The sequence below is a fragment of the Rattus rattus genome, chromosome 8 (assembly GCF_011064425.1).
Source record: "Rattus rattus isolate New Zealand chromosome 8, Rrattus_CSIRO_v1, whole genome shotgun sequence".
Lineage (NCBI taxonomy): Eukaryota > Metazoa > Chordata > Mammalia > Rodentia > Muridae > Rattus > Rattus rattus.
This window is the reverse complement of record NC_046161.1, coordinates 51,043,175-51,062,464: the sequence shown is the minus strand read 5'-3', so window position 1 is coordinate 51,062,464 and position 19,290 is coordinate 51,043,175. Positions and strand designations below refer to the sequence as shown.

At 52.0% G+C, this 19,290-nt stretch overlaps 2 protein-coding genes across 3 annotated transcripts; one reads left to right on the top strand and one right to left on the bottom strand.

The window, feature by feature from the left end:
* The first annotated feature begins 1,170 nt into the window (after positions 1–1,170).
* Positions 1,171–7,241, top strand: Neil1 (nei like DNA glycosylase 1). 2 transcript variants are annotated; one of them, XM_032910706.1, is made up of 10 exons: positions 1,171–1,275; positions 2,362–2,818; positions 4,668–4,787; positions 4,876–4,939; positions 5,170–5,269; positions 5,725–5,852; positions 6,060–6,087; positions 6,247–6,308; positions 6,427–6,583; positions 6,717–7,241. In XM_032910706.1, the coding sequence occupies exons 2-10, from the start codon at positions 2,385–2,387 to the stop codon at positions 6,785–6,787; spliced, it is 1,164 nt and encodes a 387-aa protein (XP_032766597.1). In that variant the 5' UTR covers positions 1,171–1,275; positions 2,362–2,384; the 3' UTR covers positions 6,788–7,241. The 2 variants fall into 2 exon arrangements, with proteins under 2 accessions (XP_032766597.1, XP_032766596.1); XM_032910705.1 differs by having other exon boundaries at positions 6,427–7,241.
* Positions 7,242–7,763: 522 nt separating this feature from the next.
* On the bottom strand, positions 7,764–18,974 carry Man2c1 (mannosidase alpha class 2C member 1). The gene is given in 27 exon segments (XM_032909804.1): positions 7,764–7,975; positions 8,055–8,164; positions 8,251–8,399; positions 8,558–8,637; positions 8,737–8,846; positions 9,156–9,299; positions 9,389–9,545; positions 9,623–9,727; positions 9,963–10,057; positions 10,208–10,305; positions 10,510–10,665; positions 10,751–10,836; positions 10,929–11,050; positions 11,364–11,487; positions 11,834–11,979; positions 12,060–12,155; positions 12,369–12,485; positions 12,601–12,693; positions 12,889–12,999; positions 13,158–13,264; positions 14,202–14,391; positions 14,629–14,681; positions 14,684–14,805; positions 16,153–16,223; positions 17,809–17,932; positions 18,225–18,347; positions 18,627–18,974. Coding segments are annotated over 27 exon segments (3,195 nt in total). The 5' UTR covers positions 18,806–18,974; the 3' UTR covers positions 7,764–7,848.
* Positions 18,975–19,290: the final 316 nt, after the last annotated feature.

Sequence of the window (19,290 nt, the reverse complement as noted above, 5' to 3'; positions counted from 1 at the left end):
AATGGTTTATGCTTTTGAAACTTCAAAAATCTATCCCCACCTTTTGTAAGAAGGCCATACCACCTAATCCTTCCCAATCAGTTCCTCCAAGTGGGGGCCAAGTATTCAAAAAATACAAGCCCTATGGAGGCCACTCTCACTCAAACCACAGCCGTGGCCCATACCTGTAACCCCAGTTTTCACTGAGGATGCAGAAGAGAGAGGAAAAGGGTAAGTTGGGGGCCAGGCTGAGTTCCAGGCCTATGAGGAATACATAGCAAGACGCTTTCTTTAACCTTCCTCTCCTAAAAACAAAACAAAAAATAGGGGTTGAGGATTTAGCTCAGTGGTAGAGCGCTTGCCTAGCAAGCACAAGGCCCTGGGTTCGGTCCTCAGCTCCGGAAAAAAAAAAAAAAGTAAAAAGAAGTGAATAAATGGGCGGTTGGAGGAGCCAGAAAAATGGTGTGTAAAGGGTGAACCATGGCACAAAGCACCCTGAAGAGGAGCGAGAAAAATAATAGTGTGTAAAAGGGTGGGTCACGGCTGATGGTCGGCACAAGGCTCCCTGAAGAGGTTTTCTTTCTCTTTTATACTTTAATAATGCTGCTTCCACCTCCCAGGGACTTTTGAGGCTCAGCCCTACCAATATTTCTCTCTCCTCTTGTCCTCACCTAACCTACCCACCACCACACACCCCTGCGGCAGCCACACAGGCCTTCCTCAGCTTCTGCTCCTGCACTTTGATTTGATCCCTTGTGCCTGGCAAAAGGTATCTTGTCTACTCTTTTTTCTTTTCTTTTTTGCCTGAGGTTGTGACAGTCAGACCAAACTTTTGTGCCCAACTCCTGACTTCACCTAAACGCTTCCCCAGAGAGAAACCCCTGTCTTATTGCCGGATGCACCCCCACTTCCACCCCCACAGGCGGTGATAAAGTTGTTTATAAGTTACATCTGACTGCTCATTGACACGGCCATCTTGGGTCCCCAGGGACTGTTTATCATGCATCTGTGTATGTATGTCTTGCATATACCGCTGCATGTGGGTCTACACAGTCAGTGCCATTTCCGGCTGCTGGTGTCAATCCTGGCTAGGTTAACTGGTGACTTCAACTGCAGACGCAGCTGCGACTCCCGGCACCAGTTCTGACCGAGGCTCTGCTCACCGTAAGACGGATTCTTTCGTCACCTCCGGGTCACGCGACATCTCCAAAGCTTGCCCAACACCCGGGATTTTCACAACTAAGGAACTCCATTCCATACTACGCCGCCTGCCTGAGGAACTACACTTCCCAGCAGGTATCAGGACGGTTTTGTCCTTTCCCAGCGTGCTCTGAAGTTTGGCAGGCGACTGGGATTAACCCCTTCTGATGCTGCCCCCCGGTTGAGCAGCAACCAGAGCAGGTATCCAGCTTTGATGGGGCGGTTCGGGTCCCTCACTAGAGCTGAAGATCTAAAGGATCTGGGAGTCCGGGAAAGAGAGAAAACCCCAAATTTTGTTGGGGGTGTGTGTGCTATCGTACACCTCGCAAAACTAAGACTCTGTAGATTTTCTGCAAACCGAACCCTTTTTTGGTGCCAAGCCCCGCAAAGCGTCTGCTTTAGATAAACCTTCTCCTCAGATCCTGCAAGTAGCGAAGCGGGGTGAGGGATGAGGGCAAAGAACCAGAGCCCCATCCTTCCTGGGACCCCTGGGTTCTATGAGAACAGGGCTGAGCACAGATGGAGCAGTCCCTTCTCCTAGTTCTGCTTCCTGTCCTGACTAGAAGGCAGCTGAGAGCCTCTGTTCTGGCTGGGTGGCTACAGCAGGCTAGGTCAATCCCATTGGCCCAACACACATTTGAGTTTCTACCTCCATGGATGCTAGACAGACTCAGGGCCAGATTAAGCTCTGGTTGATGAATGATGAGAGCTTTGCCTCTGGAGTGCCAGCAGGTAGAGGCCAGAACAGATGCTGAGAAGTTTTGAACTTTGGGAGCTCCTAAGTCAAGATGTGGATTAGGGAGAAAGAAAGCCCCTTTCAAACTTCCTACTGTATGCGGGATGGAGGCACAGTAGGGGCAGAGGCCAGGAGATGGGGAGGAACAGGTTTGTAGGTGGGTAGGGGAGCTTGGAGGACACAAGATAATAGGCTCCAGCAAGGATCTGAACTTCTAAAGCAAGGTGTGGAGGCCATGGAAGGACAGCATTAGTGAGCAAGACAGCCATGCTGAGTCCCAACTTCAGCTTCCCGGGGCCCAGTAGCTTGGATGGGTGACCAGGCCACCATTTCTTTGCCTATCCTTTATGACCCTGCGTCTTCGACTTTTCCTCTGTAAAAACTTGGTGATAATTCCTTCTCAACAAGACATCTTCTGGCACAACCTTGTTCTCTTCCTACCACAGGGCCCAGCCATTCCTCCTTCAGAATGCCGGAGGGCCCAGAGCTGCACCTGGCCAGCCACTTTGTGAATGAGATATGTAAGGGGCTGGTATTCGGTGGGTGTGTGGAGAAGTCCTCTGTCAGCCGAAACCCGGAGGTGCCCTTTGAGAGCAGTGCCTACCACATCTCAGCCTTAGCCCGAGGCAAGGAGCTGCGCTTGACATTGAGCCCCCTGCCTGGGTCCCAGCCCCCTCAGAAACCACTGTCCCTTGTCTTCCGCTTTGGTATGTCTGGATCCTTCCAGCTGGTACCCGCAGAAGCACTGCCGCGCCACGCCCATCTACGTTTCTATACGGCCCCACCTGCCCCCCGGCTTGCCCTTTGCTTCGTAGACATCCGCCGCTTTGGCCACTGGGACCCTGGAGGTGAATGGCAGCCAGGCCGTGGACCCTGTGTCTTGTTGGAGTATGAACGGTTCAGGTAGGACTGCGTATGTGGAGTACCAGACCAATAATAAATAAATCCCAGGGCTGTAGAGATGGCTTAGTGGTTAAGAGCACTGACTGCTCTTCCAGAGGTTCTGAGTTCAAATCCCAGCAACCACATGGTGGCTCACAGCCATCTGTAATGAGATCTGATGCTCTCCTCTGGTGTGTCTGAAGACAGAGTACAGTGTACTTATATATAAGAAATAAATCTTTAAAAAAAAAAAAAAGAAAGAAATCCCAGCCTCTTAAGCCTCAGTCCCTCATCTATTGAGATGGTGTCAGGGCAGGCAAAACTGTGAGAGGGCGGTCCAAAGGAGGGAGACCGGCGGAAGGTCTGAGGACACAGAAACACTTCGCATTAGACCTGCGCCCGCAGCCCAGCAGGCTATCAAGGAAGGCACGAGGCTTTCATAGTACTTAAGAAACACGCTTGCGCAGTGGGGAGAGGATAGCCTAGTGACTGAGTTTCTAAGTCAGGTTTTGGTTCTCTGATCTGGCTGCTTACCTGTCTATGTTCTGGAGTTTCCTCTGTGACTGTCCCTGTCATCAGAACTTGCCTCTAAAGAGGCAATAAGAGAATCTGCTGTGAGACAGGCTCTGTAGGGGACAGCAGTGGGCAAAGCAAACACGAGATTCCTTCGTTCACCACACTAATGATGCGCAGGTAAGACGGGGCCAGGAGGCTTTGACCAAGGGTGAGGAGCACAGGCGGCATGGCCACTCTAGGGAAGTGACCTTTAGGTTGGGATTTGGCTGATGGAAACTGAGCCAGCTGTTTCAATCTTGGAGGAAAGCCTTGCTGGCCAGAACTTGAGGGGTGCAGGCCTAGAGTGGACCTGGCACGTTCTCATTTTCCTCCCTGGGAATAATAGATGGTGTGCCTCAGAGGAGCCCTAGACTTGGTCACATCTCTGGTGTCACAGAAGCACTTGACTCCTGGCTTGCCTAAAGCCCTGGGTTACTGTTTTTTGGTCTTTTCTGGGAAGGTGAGGACCATAGGCTGCTTGGCTGCTGGTTCAGTTGAGTCTCTTGATAGACTCAAAGCTGTTTCCATAGTCCACCAGCTGGGTGCCTTGGGGATGGAGGTCAGAACCGCAGCGAAGCTGCCTTTTCTCTCTCTCTCTCTCTCTCTCTCTCTCTCTCTCTCTCTCTCTCTCTTTCTTTTTTAAAAAATCTTAGGATTCATCACACTCACGCCCAACACCTGCTAGTCCTTCATACTTTGAGAAGGTTGGGGCAGGCTGAGACCGGACTTCATTCTATTCCAGGATGGCTTGGCATTTGCTACATCCTCAGGGCAGTAGGGTTACTGTCTCAGTCTTCCCAGTGTTAGGATTACTGGGGTGCCACCATGCCTTGGCGCACTTCACACCATCCGTGTGTGTGTGTGTGTGTGTGTGTGTGTGTGTGTGTGTGTGTGTGTGTGTGTGTGTGGGTGTGTGTGTGTGTGTGTGTGTGGGTGTGTGTGTGTGTGGTGTGTGTGTGTGTGTGTGTGTGTGTGTGTGTGTGTGTGTGTGTGTGTGTGTGCAGGGTCTTTTTATATAGCCCTGCCTGGCCCCAAACTTCTATTCTTCTGTCTCCTGTCTTGGCCTCCCAGTGTTAGGATTTACAGGTGAAAACCACCATGGCTGAACAAGTTTTTGATTTTTTAAAAATAAACTTAATCCTGGGTTTTTCCCATTTAACAAATAGAAAAACTGAGGCTCCAGCTCCCCAAACAGTACTGAGACCAGAGGGAGCTGGGATGGTTTCTTCTTGCACTCAGGAACAGACTCCCCATCCCTTCTTCCCTCTCCTGGGAGGTGGGATGGGTCTCATGCATCCAGTCTATGTCCCTCCAGAGAGAACGTGCTTCGGAACCTATCGGACAAAGCCTTTGACCGGCCCATCTGCGAGGCCTTGTTGGACCAGAGGTTCTTCAATGGAATCGGCAACTATCTGCGGGCAGAGATCTTGTATCGGTCAGCAGGCAGGCTATGGGTACAGTGGCTGGGGTAGGACATGGGTGACAACATCACTACTTAGCCTGGGTCCTCCCCACCACTCCAGGCTGAAGATCCCCCCTTTTGAGAAGGCCCGTACAGTTCTAGAGGCCCTGCAACAGTGCCGGCTGGTGAGGACAGTGTGCTCGCTCATGTGTGCTGGCTCTCCTGCTAGAGTGGGTGGCAAGGGTGATGGGTAATGTGTCTACCTTAGCTCACCATGTGTGTGGAGTGGGTGCCACACACATTAAAGGGCTTGCCAAGCTTAGAGAAGTCTACTGCCTTCAGTGTGAGAGGCATGGGAGGCAGGGTGACTACCCTGTGTCAACACCTTGTTTCTGCTCATACATACCCCCTTCAGAGCCCAGAGCTGACCCTGAGCCAGAAGGTCAAGGCCAAACTGCAGAACCCAGACCTGCTGGAACTGTGTCACTTGGTGCCCAAGGAAGTGGTTCAGCTGGGTGAGGCCTGGGGAGGTCAAGATGGCTGGTGGTCTCTGCTTTAGCCTCTGTGAGATGCTGGACAGCTGTCCTGGACCGAGGGATGGGAGTTTGTTTAACAGACCAGGTCTCTTGGCAAGTTTCCACTTTCTACCAGCCCCCATGCAGCAGGTGGGGCAAAGAGTCACCCTTGCTGATGGAGAGGCCAGGACCGAGAGAGGGAGGACACAGGCCTAGTCACAGTGGGAGGAGGCAGTGTGGCCTGACTTTGTCTATCAGTTTCTTTCTTTTTCTTTTCGGAGCTGGGGATCGAACCCAGGGCCTTGCACTTGCTAGGCGCTCTACCACTGAGCTAAATCCCCAACCCCTGTCTATCAGTTTCTTTAGCTGAGGCCCGAATCAGGTTGAACCAGGCTCTCTGTTCCTCCCACCTCACAAGACCCGTTCACCTCTGACCAAGTTCCTCTGTCTCTCAGGGGGCAAAGGCTATGGGCCAGAGCGTGGAGAGGAAGATTTTGCTGCCTTTCGAGCCTGGCTTCGGTGCTATGCCGTGCCAGGCATGAGCTCCCTGAGAGACCGGCATGGCCGTACCATTTGGTTCCAGGTTCGAGCCCTGTATTCACATTGACAAATGGAGACCCCAGGGAAGCTGGTGGGGTAGAGACCTCCCATGAAGCTGGTGGGAAAACAAGGTAGAGAAGCTAGAGGTCTGAGTCACACAGAGATGAGTAAGGGTATGGCCTTGCCACTCCAAGGAAAACTGCCCCTTCACCAGACCAGGTTGACTCGAGTTGTCCTCATTCTATTTTAGGGTGATCCTGGACCCTTGGCACCCAAAGGTAAGTAGCTCATAATGTAAGAGATAAAGAGCTGAGAAAACCATGGGCCTTGGATACTCATTCTCCCATCCCTCTCCAACCTTGGGATCACCCAGCAGTAATAGTCTAAGGAGGGGCTGAAGCCCTAGGGCTCGCTAGCTCCAGTAGAACATTCTACAGGGGGCAGATCCCGAAAAAAGAAGTCACAGGAAACACAGCTGGAGGCTGAGGACAGAAAAGAGGTATGACTTGCTCCTGCCCATTGGGCCCTAGTCAGGCATGTCAGTGGTGGGTCCTAACGGCTAGGAAGCAGTGAACTGCTGGGAGGAAAACCCAGGAAGGACCATCTTCTCCATCCAGGACCCTCCAAGCAAGTCCATTTCCAGGACTCGGAGGGCCAGGAAGCACCGTCCTAAGAATGTACCTCAACAGTCTGAAGGGGCCAGCCTCCCACAAAACCTGGAAACCCCTACAGTCCCTGAGAAAGGAAAGAGAAGGGGGAGACGGGCGAGCACAGGTGAGCTGTTTTCAGCATCCTCCTTGAGCTGGGAAGAGAGAGCCAGGGAGTGGCTCATCAGGGAGGATGGGAGGTAAGGCAGGGCCAACAGGGGGAGGACACAAAGCCACTGCCTCACCTGCCCTCCCCACAGGTCGCCGCAGAGGACCAAAGAGTAAGCCTGATACTCAACCCAGGGAGGCTGGGGAGATTTCAGCCTCATAGGTGGAGGTATCCTTCCCTGATGCCTTGCTATCAATCTAGGGGAATGTCTGAATCCCTAGAAGCAGTATTTGTAGGGCTACATGCCCTGGGTCCTGTGATTTTTTTTTCCTGCACAACTGTTTTCTGAGGTGGGGTCTCCTATGTCCTATCCTTGAATCCATATGTACCTGAAGATGACATTGAACTCCTCCTGTTTGATCTTCCTGCTTCATTTCCATGGTCACTGGGATTTGCAGGTGTGAGCTGAGCCACCACACCCTGCTGATTTGCTACTGTTTATTTTCTCAAGACAAGGGTTTCTCTGTGTAGCCCTGGCTGTCCTAGAACTCATGTTGTAGACCAAATTGGCCTCAAGCTCTGAGATCTGCCTGCTTCTGCCTCCCAAAGTGTTGGAAATGTATGCTATCTCAAGTGAAAACCATTATCAAATTAATAAATTTGAACTTCTCAGTGCTTCTTGGGCTGGCTACATATATACGGTATGAGAAAGCCAGGCTGGAAAGGCTGTCTGCATGGCTCTATTTATATATGTAACTCCCTGCCTCCCTGCCTCCCCCACATATACTCAGCCCTGACTATCAGAGGACATTCTGCCTCTGCAGGGCCAGCCTCTCTGCAGACCTGGGCTCAGGCGGCCAAGCTGCCATAGCTCTTTCTGTCCAGGACTCATCAGGGCCTATGGTCGGTTGTTCTCCCAGTTGAAGGTAGAGGGGTGAGAGGACGTGGGGGTCAGGGAGTGGCATGCTCCAGGCCTCCTGTTCAGCTGTATTCCCTCTGCTGACAGAAGCAACTTTTTATCTTGAAGTCCCTCGGCTTATGGTCACCTTAGGTCTCCAGTATCTCAGACGGGGGCCATAAGCCAGACCCCGCACACACACGGGTAACCTTAGGTCTGCACCTGGAAACACTCTCTCCCTCCTCCTTATAGCCCATGCACAGCAGCCCTAAGAGAGACAGCAAGGCATGACCACAGGGCTGCTGATCTAAGCATTTATTGCACAAGATGCTTCGGGCTGGGGAGGTGGAGATGAGGAGCCCCCAAAGCTTTCCACAGCCGAGACTCAGTTTGCTGGAGGCTGAAGCACGAGCAATAGGGACCTCACTTGAAAGGGAGAAAAGGTGAGCTTCAGGCGGTTGTCCTGAAGGGACAGGTGACCGGAAGGGTCTTGCTGCTCCAGGAGGTCACAACTAGATGGAGAATAGGAGAGGCCATAAGGACCAACAAGGGCAGAGCTCCCACCTCTACCTCTACAGTATGTCCACTCACAGGGTGGCCTCCTGAACAGGCAATGATGTGTGTAGCCAGCAGTCCACATGGCTGCCATGAGCCTCATACAGCCTTAGAACCAGTGTGCGGTGCTGATGGCTCTTCTCGGCCTAGTAGAGGAAGGCGGGACAGTAGAGGGAGGCGGGGCCAAGACCTTGTGCACCCCAGGAACCTCCCCAGTCTATTCTGCCCTTGCCTGCTTGATGGTCTCCAACACGACTGCTGGTGAAGACACGGAAAAGGCGCTCCAGGTGGTGTCAGGGGCTGGGCCTGGAGCTGGCAGTGCCAAGAGGGGAAAGTTGAGGTTGTAGGCAGCCTGGATAACACCAGCTTCTTGGAAAGAACCTGAGTATGACCAGAAAGAAACACATTGGATCATGGGAGCTCCCCACAGTGCCTCTGGAGGAGATACGGGGCTGGGCTGCCTCCATCTACCCTATGCCTTGGTTTACCCCTTACCTCAGGAAAGGGCAGAGGTTGGGCCATGCTTCCCTGGTACATACCCTTGTGTGGCATCAAGGCATAAGTGAATTCATGGCGCCCCATGTCAGCAGTAACATCTGGAGCCTTAGGTGCACGCAGCCTGGAGTGAGAGGGAGGAGGCCTGGAGTCTCAGCACAGCACAGGAAGCTCCCACAGACCCAAGCCAGCCCTGAGCCCAGCGGGCGGGCGCTGCACTCACAGTGAGAGGCTGAGGACGTTGCCTCGTACTGACGTTCCATACTTGCAGTTGTTGAGCAGGGCCAGCCCAAAGTCACACTCGGACAGATCTATCCAGCGATGAGCCCACACCTGAAGGGCAGACCCAAGGCCTATGGGTGGCTCCATCCCAGAGCCCTTTTCAGTTGGAAGCCCATGGTTGCATCCTAGCTGCCACTCTAGGAAGTTTGGGATATGCCATCCCACCTGTCTGCCTGCTGCCTCATCTGTGAAATGGTAACAGTGGCGATAGTACCAGACCAAAGGAAAACAAGTAGCAAATGCCTGGCCCATGTTAGAAACCACAGGTGTCAGTCATTGTCTTCCTCTTGTCCTCAACCCACAAACAATCTCTCCTCAGCCCCAGGTGAGTCCAAGCCCCACCCAGTCCCCATGTCAGACCTCATAGCGAGCCCAGTCCCAGGAGGTGTTGTTGTGGGTCGGCCTCTGAAGGTGCCCAAACTGAATCTCATAGGTAGCCTGGGGGCTCCGTACTCGAGCAGGGAACTCCACCTTCAGGAACTTGTGGGTCTCGTGCCAGTGCACCTGGAAGTGGAATGGAAGACAAGAGAAGGGTCTTAGGCCTCCTCTCCAGCCATAGCTGGGAAAGGCGGCCACTGCCTTGCCGTTTTTACCTCCGTGTGGAAGCGGACATAGGGGCAACCAACATCCAGCACGACTTCCTGGCTGAGCCGACTGTTGGGGCTGATCTGTAGCAGGAACCAGGCACTACCCCGAAGGCCACCTTCAGCGCCTACTGCCAGGGTACCTGCCTGGCCCCGCACAGGCTTCCTGTGGGATGGAGGTGGGAGGCATTAAGCCAGAGAAACATGTATATATAACGACTCCCTGACCTGCCCAGTAAGTACCGTGTCTCTAGATGGTAGTCCATGACATCCCATGCATCCCAGTACAGTGGCACATCATCAAACAGCACAAACTGGTTCCCCAGGGCACCCTCAGCAATGGCTTCCCTGGAAGGACATAGGGATTGGTGGTCTCTCCAGCAAGACTTGATGGGGGCAGGTTAAATTAAGGCCAGAGGTCAGGGTACTGCTAGCCCAGCCTACCCTGCCCCATATGTGGGTTCCAGCCTAGAGGCACTTGTAGACTACTTGGATGGTACAGTGGCTAGGGAACAGAGGGAAGATGGTACAGCCTTGGATGAACTAGCCGGGCATGGGATTAAGAATAGCAAAGGGTCAGCACCTGCCAGAAGCCACCAGGACCAGGGAAGTAAGACAGCCAGTTGGATCCAGTCTCACCCGGATGATGCCATTGTCCAGCGTCACAGAACCGTCAGTCTTGGAGGGGAGGGTCCTTGAGCTGAGTGAGTAGTGTTCCCTACCCCTAGCCCAACCCTCCCAAAGCTGTGCAGTGCCCCAGCCCCTTGCTCCAGACCTAGGAGAATCCCAGACTAGGCCTCACCCCCATTGGGCGCTGCTAGGACTTACCTCCTGCATCACAAACACGGGCTGCTGGGGTAGGAGGGGCTGCAGTGAAGTAGGGGTGGGAGCAGGAGCATAGCCAATACTGGGCACTGTCACCAGGGCTGGGGACAAGGCCTGAGCATCAGTGTAGCCTCTCTGACGTTCTAGAAACCTTGCTCAGGTTAAGGATAAGTTGGATGGGATTGCATATAGATTTCTTCCAGATTGGGGTACCCTAAGATAGAAACCCCTGGGGAGTATCCTTGCCATGCTGTCTAGCCTTAGTTTCTCCTGCTGCAGGACCAGCTTTCCCCTTCAGCTCATACCTAGGCTGTGAGCCCCACAAGGCTTGGGTAGTGCCAACACTTCCGTGCGCTTCCAGGGCAGTGTGTTGATAATGAGGAGGCCCTTGGGACCTGGCTCCCCAGCACACAAGGCTGCGGCTGCAGCACTGAGCAGCGTATTGCCGTGAGAACGGATGTCTGAAGAGAGATGGGTTCGGCCGTGGGTGAGCAGTGGGTCCCACTTGGCCGAGAGCAGTGGGACTGGTAGAAAGGTTAACCTCACCTTCATAGTAGTTCATGGCATCTTCTGCCACCAGCTGAATGCAGCTTCCAGTCACCACATCATGGAACTGGTTGAGGAGTAGGAGCCTACAGGGACCAAAGGCAGAGACAGGGAAGGCTGGGAGAGGCAGGCCATGGCAGGGTGAGAGGTCAGGGGCCAGCAGGAAGGGGTACCTGACCTCCAGAGGCGCTGCAGCTGGGCTGCCGGGTACAGGAACTGGGCACTTCGGGCTAGGGCAAGGCTGCTGAGCAGCTCCACGTCGTGAAGAATCTGCTCACATTCTCGGTTCCCCTTCTTGAGCTGTGCCCAGGGAAGGAGGGTCAGCTTACATGCTGCTGTGACCTAGGACACCTTCCGAACCTCTCTCTTGCTCGGAGCCCTTGACAGCCTCCCAAGGCCTCTTGGACATGGTATCTCTCACAGGAAACTTACCTCAAATGACCTCCCACCCAAACCCTCCTCCTCTGGAAAGGCTCAGTCCCACCTGCACCTGTGTTTGGGATTAACCCAGCTATGGGGCCTCTTTTCCAAGCCTCTCCTTGGAGGAGCTCACTGCCCCTCCCCACTCCCATGCATATCAAGGCCCCATATTTACTAGGCTGTTAGTGCTGACCTGGGCATGGGTAGTATAGGTGCCATTGTGCAGCTCCAGGAAGAGTTCCCCAACCCATGTGCACAGCTGCCCTGAGTCTCTCTCCAGTGCTGTGAAGAGCTGTCCAGGAGAAGACAGCTGCACCCTGAGGAAGACCATAAGTCTGGGCGCCCAGCTGGGAGTCCTGTAGTTTACCCTTTGTCTACAGTGCAGACCAGAGACCCCAACAAAGAAGCTACTTCTAGACAGTTCCCTAAATATAGCGCTGCGCTCTGTTGGGCGCAAGCACCTTTTTGCCTCAGAATTTCCCTGCACCATATCCCTGAGGTGGAAGTTTGGGAGGTTGAGGGGTCAGGATTTGAGAGAGACAAGGCCCAGTGGAGGAGTCAGGTGCTGTATACAAACAAAGGGAGGCTCAAGGCAAGGGCTTGAGGGCGGTGCTACACGAAAGAGGCTCAAGAGCCGAGGGCTGACGCGGGCTCAAGCCTGACCTGGGCAGCCCATCAGTGTTGCCCAGCCGCTTCAATCGGTCCAACATGGTCTGTGTGGGGCCACCACCCCCATCCCCGAAGCCAAAGAGGAAGCCACTGTGGTTGGTCCGTCCCTTGTCCCGGTTGTTGGTCACAGTCTTCAGCACCTAGATGGGTAGGGGACAGGTCAGCCCAGGATAAGACATGCAGCCCTCTCTGAAGTCCCCAGCGTGACGTGTCCCCTCACCTCTTCCACACTGCCCTGCATTCCATATGAGTCTCCAGGCGGGAAGTGTACCAGCACTTGGGAGCCATCCAGCCCTTCCCAGAAGAAGGTATGGTGCTGCCGGCAGAGACAGGCAGGGCAGAGGCCAGAGTCAGACCTGAGGTCATGTTGACCATCCACATCTATGTTAGCTGTGATCCAGGCAGAGGCCTACCACACTTTGGATAGAGTTTTGGTGGTCTGTCCAAACCCCCTTAAAAGCCTGGAAAGGGGTTGAGTGGGCCATGTGGGATCCAGACCTTGCAACCCTGACCCCTGGGGCTTGCTTACTGGGAAGGAGTTGACCAAGTTCCAGCTCAGTTTCTGTGTCAGGAAGCGTTTGATGCCACAGCCTTGCATGATCTGGGGGAGCTGTGCTGAGTAGCCAAATGTATCTGGCAGCCAGAACTGCGGGGATAAGGCCCTCAGCTCTCAGTGGAGCTGTCTTAGCCTCATGCCCCTGCATGTGGGCCTGCTCCCAGTAACCCCTGGGTACAGCCTGGTGTGCCAGCTCCCAGACTACCTCAGAGCACATCTTTCCAAACTCTTGCAGAAAGAAGTTCTGGCCCTGTAGGAACTGCCTCACCATGGCCTCTCCACTGGGAAGGTTCCCATCCTGTTGGGGTAGGGAGACAGGACAGCAAGACAGCTGGAGTTAGCAGCAGACCAGAAAGAGGTAGGACCCTGGGCCACTTCACTCTGTTGTGAAGTGCAAATGGTGCTCTAACACAGAGTTATGGTCCCAGGTTATGGCTCATCTCAGGCCCAACTGACCAGCTGCTAGGGGACAGTACTAGGAATGGGCACTTACCATTTCTACCCAGGTGCCCCCCACAGGCACAAACTGTCCTCGGCAGGCAAACTCCTGGAGCTGGGCATACAGACCAGGGTATTGGTTCTTTACCCAATCGAGCTGTTGTGCCTGTAGGGAACACGGGGTGTGAGGTAGGTAGGCCAGAGTAAAAAGGACACTACTCATGGTCAAGCATCTGGTGGCCTTGTGGGAAGCTGAAGGTGAGGAGCACTCTTGGCCTTTGAAGTCCCACTTCTGCCCACCTGCTCCACACAGTGCCCTCTGACCTGAGAGCAGGCAAAGGTGAACTCAGTGTTCCGCTCCATGAGCTTCACAGCTGTTGACCAGCTCCGGGCACATTTCCTCACAGTCTCCTTGAAGGGCCAAAGCCAGGCTAGGGGTGGGGGGCAGAGTGCAGAGACAATAAGGCTCCTGCTCTTTATAGATCATCAGCTCTCCCCTGCACCCAAACCCTGACAGACCCAGCCTATAAGGCTCCAGAGAGTCGGCCCAGCCCTCTTCCTAAGTCTACCCTGTGAACCTATGTGGTACCCCTCTTGTGCTGTTACTCCATGTCCTCCTGCAGGGTAGGAAGAGCGGGTTGGCCAAGAAGGACTGAGACTGACTGCCAGGACACAGAGACTCCAGGTCCTGGGCAAGCCTTACATTCCCCAGAGGCAGAGGTACTAGAACTAGGGACAGCATGGGCTTCTCTGGGCAACTTGTATGACCTCCAGCTGCTCCTGACCTCTAGGCCTCAGGTCCAACTTCCCCAGCCCTTGTTCCATGTTCAGAAACCTTAGCTGCACCTGAATCAGTACAGCGAGGAGCTTGCTAAAAACATGCACTGGGGGGTGTAGCGGCTTACACACCAATGTAATCCAGCATTCAGGAAGCTGAAGCTGGAGGGCTGCTATCAGTTCAAAACCTGCCAGTGCTACATAGCAAAGACCTGGACTTTAACACAGTAGCAATGAACAAAGAACACAAAACTCTCAAGGATACTAAAACCTGGGTTCAAAGCTGAACACTCGGCTTGGCCCCTGTGCTTGGGGGTTCCTGTGTCAACTCACTCAGCTATTCATTGTCACTTAAGTCAAATGTCACTTAGCCTAGGAAACCTCGGACTCCCTAACCTAGCAGGTGAAATACCTCTTCTGGCCCCAGGTGTGATATACAGCATCACCATACCTGGCCACTCTGGGGTCATCGGCCTCCACAATGCTACCTGCCCAGTGTCTGCCATAGCCTTCATGATCAGCAAGGATCATATTGCACTTTTGAGCCTCAAGCAAGGCCTTAAGGGCACCTAGCAAACAGTGCTGCCTTACCTGTATCAATGTGACAGTGTCCTGTTGCATGGATGGTATGCTGGCTTTCACCTCCATGTTGGCCAAAGAACTTGGAGGCCAGGGCCTTGGCTGCTGGGTAAGTCTCAGGCTGAGCAGGGTGACATATGTTCACCATCTGGTTGGCTGTGTACAGGGCCTGGAAGCTGCGCTGGTTGTCCTCCCCGAGGCCCTGCATCAGGGTTCTGTACTTTAAAAGACTCCCCCAGCACTACTATAGAACAAGGGTCCAGCTGGTCTCTAAAGGTTTCTCAGCAAAGTCCCCCCACTTCTACCCCATTACTCCATTTCCATTCCTGTTTACAATGGAAAACTCTACTCCAACACTGGATTCCCGGTGTTCCAGTGATCTGACCCAAGAAACAATGTGCCTGGAGCAGGGCTCTGGATGGGGGTGGGGCTCCAGTACCTTGGCCACACCCAGCAACAGCTCCAGGTCCACCAGGAGATTGTGGACATCCCGTGGAACACAGCCAGCTTAGCCTGGCTCAGCTGGAACATCTTCTCAGGGTCAGGGGCTGCGATCATGCTTCCCTTCCCGGCTCCCAGAAGCCCATTGCAGGCTACTTCCACATAGAGGGTCAAGCTATAAATATAGAGAGGCTGTCTTAGGCCAGTGGACTGGCAGAAGATTCTGGGAGCTTGAGAAGAGCCTAAGTAGGAGGCATTCAGTTGACACCCCCCCCCTCATTTACTCCCAAGAGCCACTTCCCAGAGGAACCCATGCGATATCAGGTATGCGTGGGAGGATCAAGGTAGAAATACCAGTTCAGGGGTTGGGGATTTAGCTCAGTGGTAGAGCGCTTGCCTAGCAAGCGCAAGGCCCTGGTTCGGTCCCCAGCTCCAAAAAAAAAAAGGGAAAAAAAAAAAAAAAAAAAAAGAAATACCAGTTCAAACCTGTGTCCTGCTGAGGAGTGATCGACTCTGGCTAAGTGTAGATTCCTATGAGCTATACTGCTATTTAGCTTCATGTTTCCAAAGCTGTCTGTACAAAGTGCTCTTGGTCTTAAAGCCCACCAAGGCTGACTTTCAGTCCCAAGCTCCACTAGCTAACCTAATACACCAGTTCTTAGAGGCAGCACCAGGGCAGCGGGTTCCTCTGATGGGGCAAAACTCAGCGTCACCAGTGAAGCCTTTCTGACCCCAGCCCTCCCAATCTGGCAATTCCCATATGGAGTCCTCGGTATGTTCTCCCAGAGTCTTCAGAGTTTCATAAATGTTATGAGAATTTCTGTGTGCCCTCAAGGCCACCTTACCATATTCTCAGTGTTTGGAAGAATCTGAAACAATGCCCAGTTAACACTGGGCAGTGGTGGTAGAGACCTTTAATCCTAACCCCTGGGAAGCAGGACAGAGGCAGATGGATCTATGAGTTTGAGGCTCTGGTCTACAAAGCAAGTTTCAGGACATCCAGGGCCCACAGGGAAACCTTGCCTCAAAAAGCCAAACCAAACCAAAGAAAACAACAACAACAAAAAAATTGTCCAGTTAAGTATAAAATGAAGTAACCATGCATGGTGGCACCCAAGTTTAATCCCAGCACTTGGGAGGAAGGAAGCAAGTAGATCTATGTGAGTTCAAGGCCAACATAGTCTTCATAGTGAGTTCTAGGACAGCCCGGGTTATAGAATTGGACTGTTTCAAACAAAACAAAAAACAACAAATAAACAACAAATGGCCAAACCCAATATCTTAGCTTTTCATGGTATAGCATAGATGCTCCCTCAATATGAAAATAATGGAATGTAAAAGGCAGGGTGCAAAATATCAGGGAATAATTTCCTAGTAGAAGGAGCTTCTGCCAAAAGAAATCTTAGAACTATGAATACAGGATAGGAGTAATTCATTTCTCCGTGTTCTTTTATATTTACCACGAGAAAGGGAATATTAAGATTTAATTTATGTGTATATGTCCGTGTAAGTGAATGCTCACCTCCGAGGATCTGCTGCTTGCAGCCTCTCACTCAGGACATAACTAGTCTTTTCACCCTCCTTGGTCAAACCCTGGTAGAGAAAAGAGAGACAGGGCTCAAGGCCTTTAGAAAATTTGAAGGACAAGTAAAGTCAACAGGGGCCAGGCTCTCCCATCCAGGAGTCCTCTATTCCAGGAAAGGCTAGAATAAAGTAATCAGAGACTCTCGGTTAGCACGTGCTCCACCTGGCGGTGACCAGCACACAGCTTATGTTTGCTAGCAGTGGTGAAGGGACTCTGGCCAACTGGAGGTGACATGCATGGCTCTGGCAGGCCTTGCTAAACTGCAGGATTACTTCGCTATAGCAAGCCTCCAAGGTCTATTCCCTTATTTGGCCACTTTCTCCCACTTAGGCTGACCACCTCCTCCCAACAGAGGCTTTCTCCTTGTAGCTTTATAAACTGCCATTTTCTTAGTCCTTTGTCCTCTAGGACAAATACCTTTCTGCCTTCTCCCTTGTCCTCTATCTTCTGTCTGTCTGTCTGTCTGTCTGTCTGTCTGTCTCTGTCTCTCTCTCTCTTTTGCCTTTTCTTTTCTTTTTTCGGAGCTGGGGACCGAACCCAGGGCCTTGCACTTGCTAGGCAAGCCCTCTACCACTGAGCTAAATCCTCAACCCCTTCTGTCTGTCTCTTATTCCCTGCCCTCTGTCCCTCTGAGACAAATCAATTTTGTTTGTGCTAAGAGCTTGGTTTTGGGGTGTCTTGAGCCAATTTCAAGGTCCCTACAGATAGTCTTATGGGAAGGATCCTGGGCAGGGATTAGGAGGCCTGGAGTAGCTTCTGGTGGCCTTTCTACCCATGAATATGTAAAAGGAAACCCCATGGAATGTGTCAGATATAGTGACAGGTCTATAATTCTAGCTACTTGGGAGGTCCATAGTAGATGATAACAAGATCAAGGGTACTGGCAAGGATAACTCAACAAGACCCTTTCTCAAATTAAATGGGAGGTGGGGGATGGATTAGGTCAACGGTGAGAACATTTGTCTAGAATTTGTGGGAGTTCTGAGTTCTATTAATTTAATTTAAAAATAAGTCCAAAGAGTTTGAAATAGATTTGCTCATCCTCAGTTCAGTAAGGTGGGTACCAAGGGAAATTATATATATATATATATATTTTTTTTAGCCAGTGAAGAGAGGAAGGTTGAATAGGGCTCTGACTTCTTTTAGAACAAATCTCACCCTAGATACTGGACTTTGAAATGGAAGCTGTATGAACCATCAAAGAAATATCTTACTTTTTAAATCTATAAATGGACATAAAGTCCTATCACATAGGATTACAAAGATTAAATCTGGTATGACATTTAACATTTAATATCTGAGGAATGTGATGTGCAGTTAAAAGAAATTCATTATTCATGGGAAGATAACTTAATACCTTACTTTCTATTATTCTAGAAGATTTCAAATTTCCTCCAATACATATGTACTACACACAATAAAACTAGTTTATGAAAACAGGTTTTATAACACTGGTGTCCAAATGGCAATTTCCTCAGTCCTGAAATCATGAAACCAATCCGGAGACCCAGTCATTCAGCTGTGCCTTCTCCAAACTAATCCTCAACCAAGCTAATCTGTGGCTGTATCTGGCTCTAGGGGAAGACACCTCACCTGGACAGGTTCCCCATCACGCCAGACAAGGCTTTCTCCATCACTTTCCCAGCAAAGATGAACTTCCTGGCCCACCCAAACTTCAGGGATGACCAGTTCTACCCGAAACCAGCAGGTCCACCATCTGTAAGAGAGCCATTTTGATGGGCCTAGGAGTGGAAACCCTCTTTTGACATAGTTCCTTGAATTAAATGTCAGCAGGGCCTTAAGATTTTCTCCATGCATGTGCAGCATCAGAGAAATGGGTGACGAATAAAGGGAGAGGGGGAGAGGCAGCAGGGATGAAAATTCTCAGGTGAAGACACCAAAGGATAAAGGAGCTTCTCCCAGCAGAGGACGCCATTCTCTGCCACATAGCAGACCAATAGTGGCCTTTGGTCATGGGGTGGAGCTTCACCAAACTGGGCGTTACCCACGTGGGTCCGAAGCTGTCGCCGACCTGCGCAGGGCTGAAGTTCTGCTGCACTGCCTTCTCATAGGGAAGCCTTTCCGGCGTCAGGAAGCTGGAGAGTGTCACTGGGCAGCTGTCCCCGAAGAGCCTGGGTAGGAGGAGCTGATGGGCGTGTGCTCGAAGCCGCCCCTTTTCTACCCGTGAGCCAGCTGATGGCTGGGAAAACTCTCTCCCTTGGTCTGTCTAACGCTGTGAGGACTGCTTGGCAGCTCAGCAGCACAGACTCTCTACCATTTGGTCCCCCGCCCCTGTCCTGTCTGTGGCGGTAACTTTGTTCCGAGGCCTGGGTGGCCACAGCCTGGGTTTCCCTCCGGAAGGGAAGAGCGCACGGATGTGGTCTGCGGGCTCTGCAGGCCAAGGGCCACACCTGCCACGAAGGTTACAGTCGGTGAAGTAGATCGGGGACACGAACTTCTCCACCCGCTCAAAAGTGGTGCGCCAGTGCTTCAAGAACGGCGCTGCCGCCATGGCGATGCACCTTCCCTTCCCGGAAGATCCTTGGTGCTGCCGACTCGTTGCACCGCTTAGAACCAAAGGTTCCGGCATCCAACTAGTTTACAGACCCGAGCAGCTTTTCTTGGGACACCATAGCTTTTGCAAGAGGCTGGCTTTGGGGAGCTTTCCCAGTGAAACCCGGAAGCTGCGCCTTTGTGGTTCTCGTCTCATCCTAGCTGTCAGTTGGGTAAATTATTCTTAAATAAAATGGTAAGTTTGAGCTGGTGATGTGCTTCAGTAAAGAGAGTGCTTGCCTAGAATGTACAAAGCCCTAGTTCAGAGAAGAGGATGTGTAAATTGAAGTAATCTGCGGCAATATAGCGACTTTGAGTACAGCCTGAGCTATTTAGCATTCTGAAAGAAGAGAGAGGTATTATGGAAGAAACCCCTGGAGGGACATGGAAAAAGTTTAGTTTTCCATTCTCTTCATTTACGCAAGCATTGGTAACTGCAAAATATGAAAAGCACAAGACTGCCTCGGGCGTTTTCAGAAATAGGGAAAAAGGGCTTTGCACCCCAGTAACCCGTCATTATGT

Bases quoted from the DNA above. Each gene is read 5' to 3' on its own strand.
- Neil1 (XM_032910705.1), top strand. From the start codon at position 2,385: ATGCCGGAGGGCCCAGAGCTGCACCTGGCCAGCCACTTTGTGAATGAG. The intron at 5,853-6,059 runs GTTCGAGCCCTG...ATTCTATTTTAG, and splicing joins GCCGTACCATTTGGTTCCAG to GGTGATCCTGGACCCTTGGC. The intron at 6,088-6,246 runs GTAAGTAGCTCA...AACATTCTACAG, and splicing joins TGGACCCTTGGCACCCAAAG to GGGGCAGATCCCGAAAAAAG.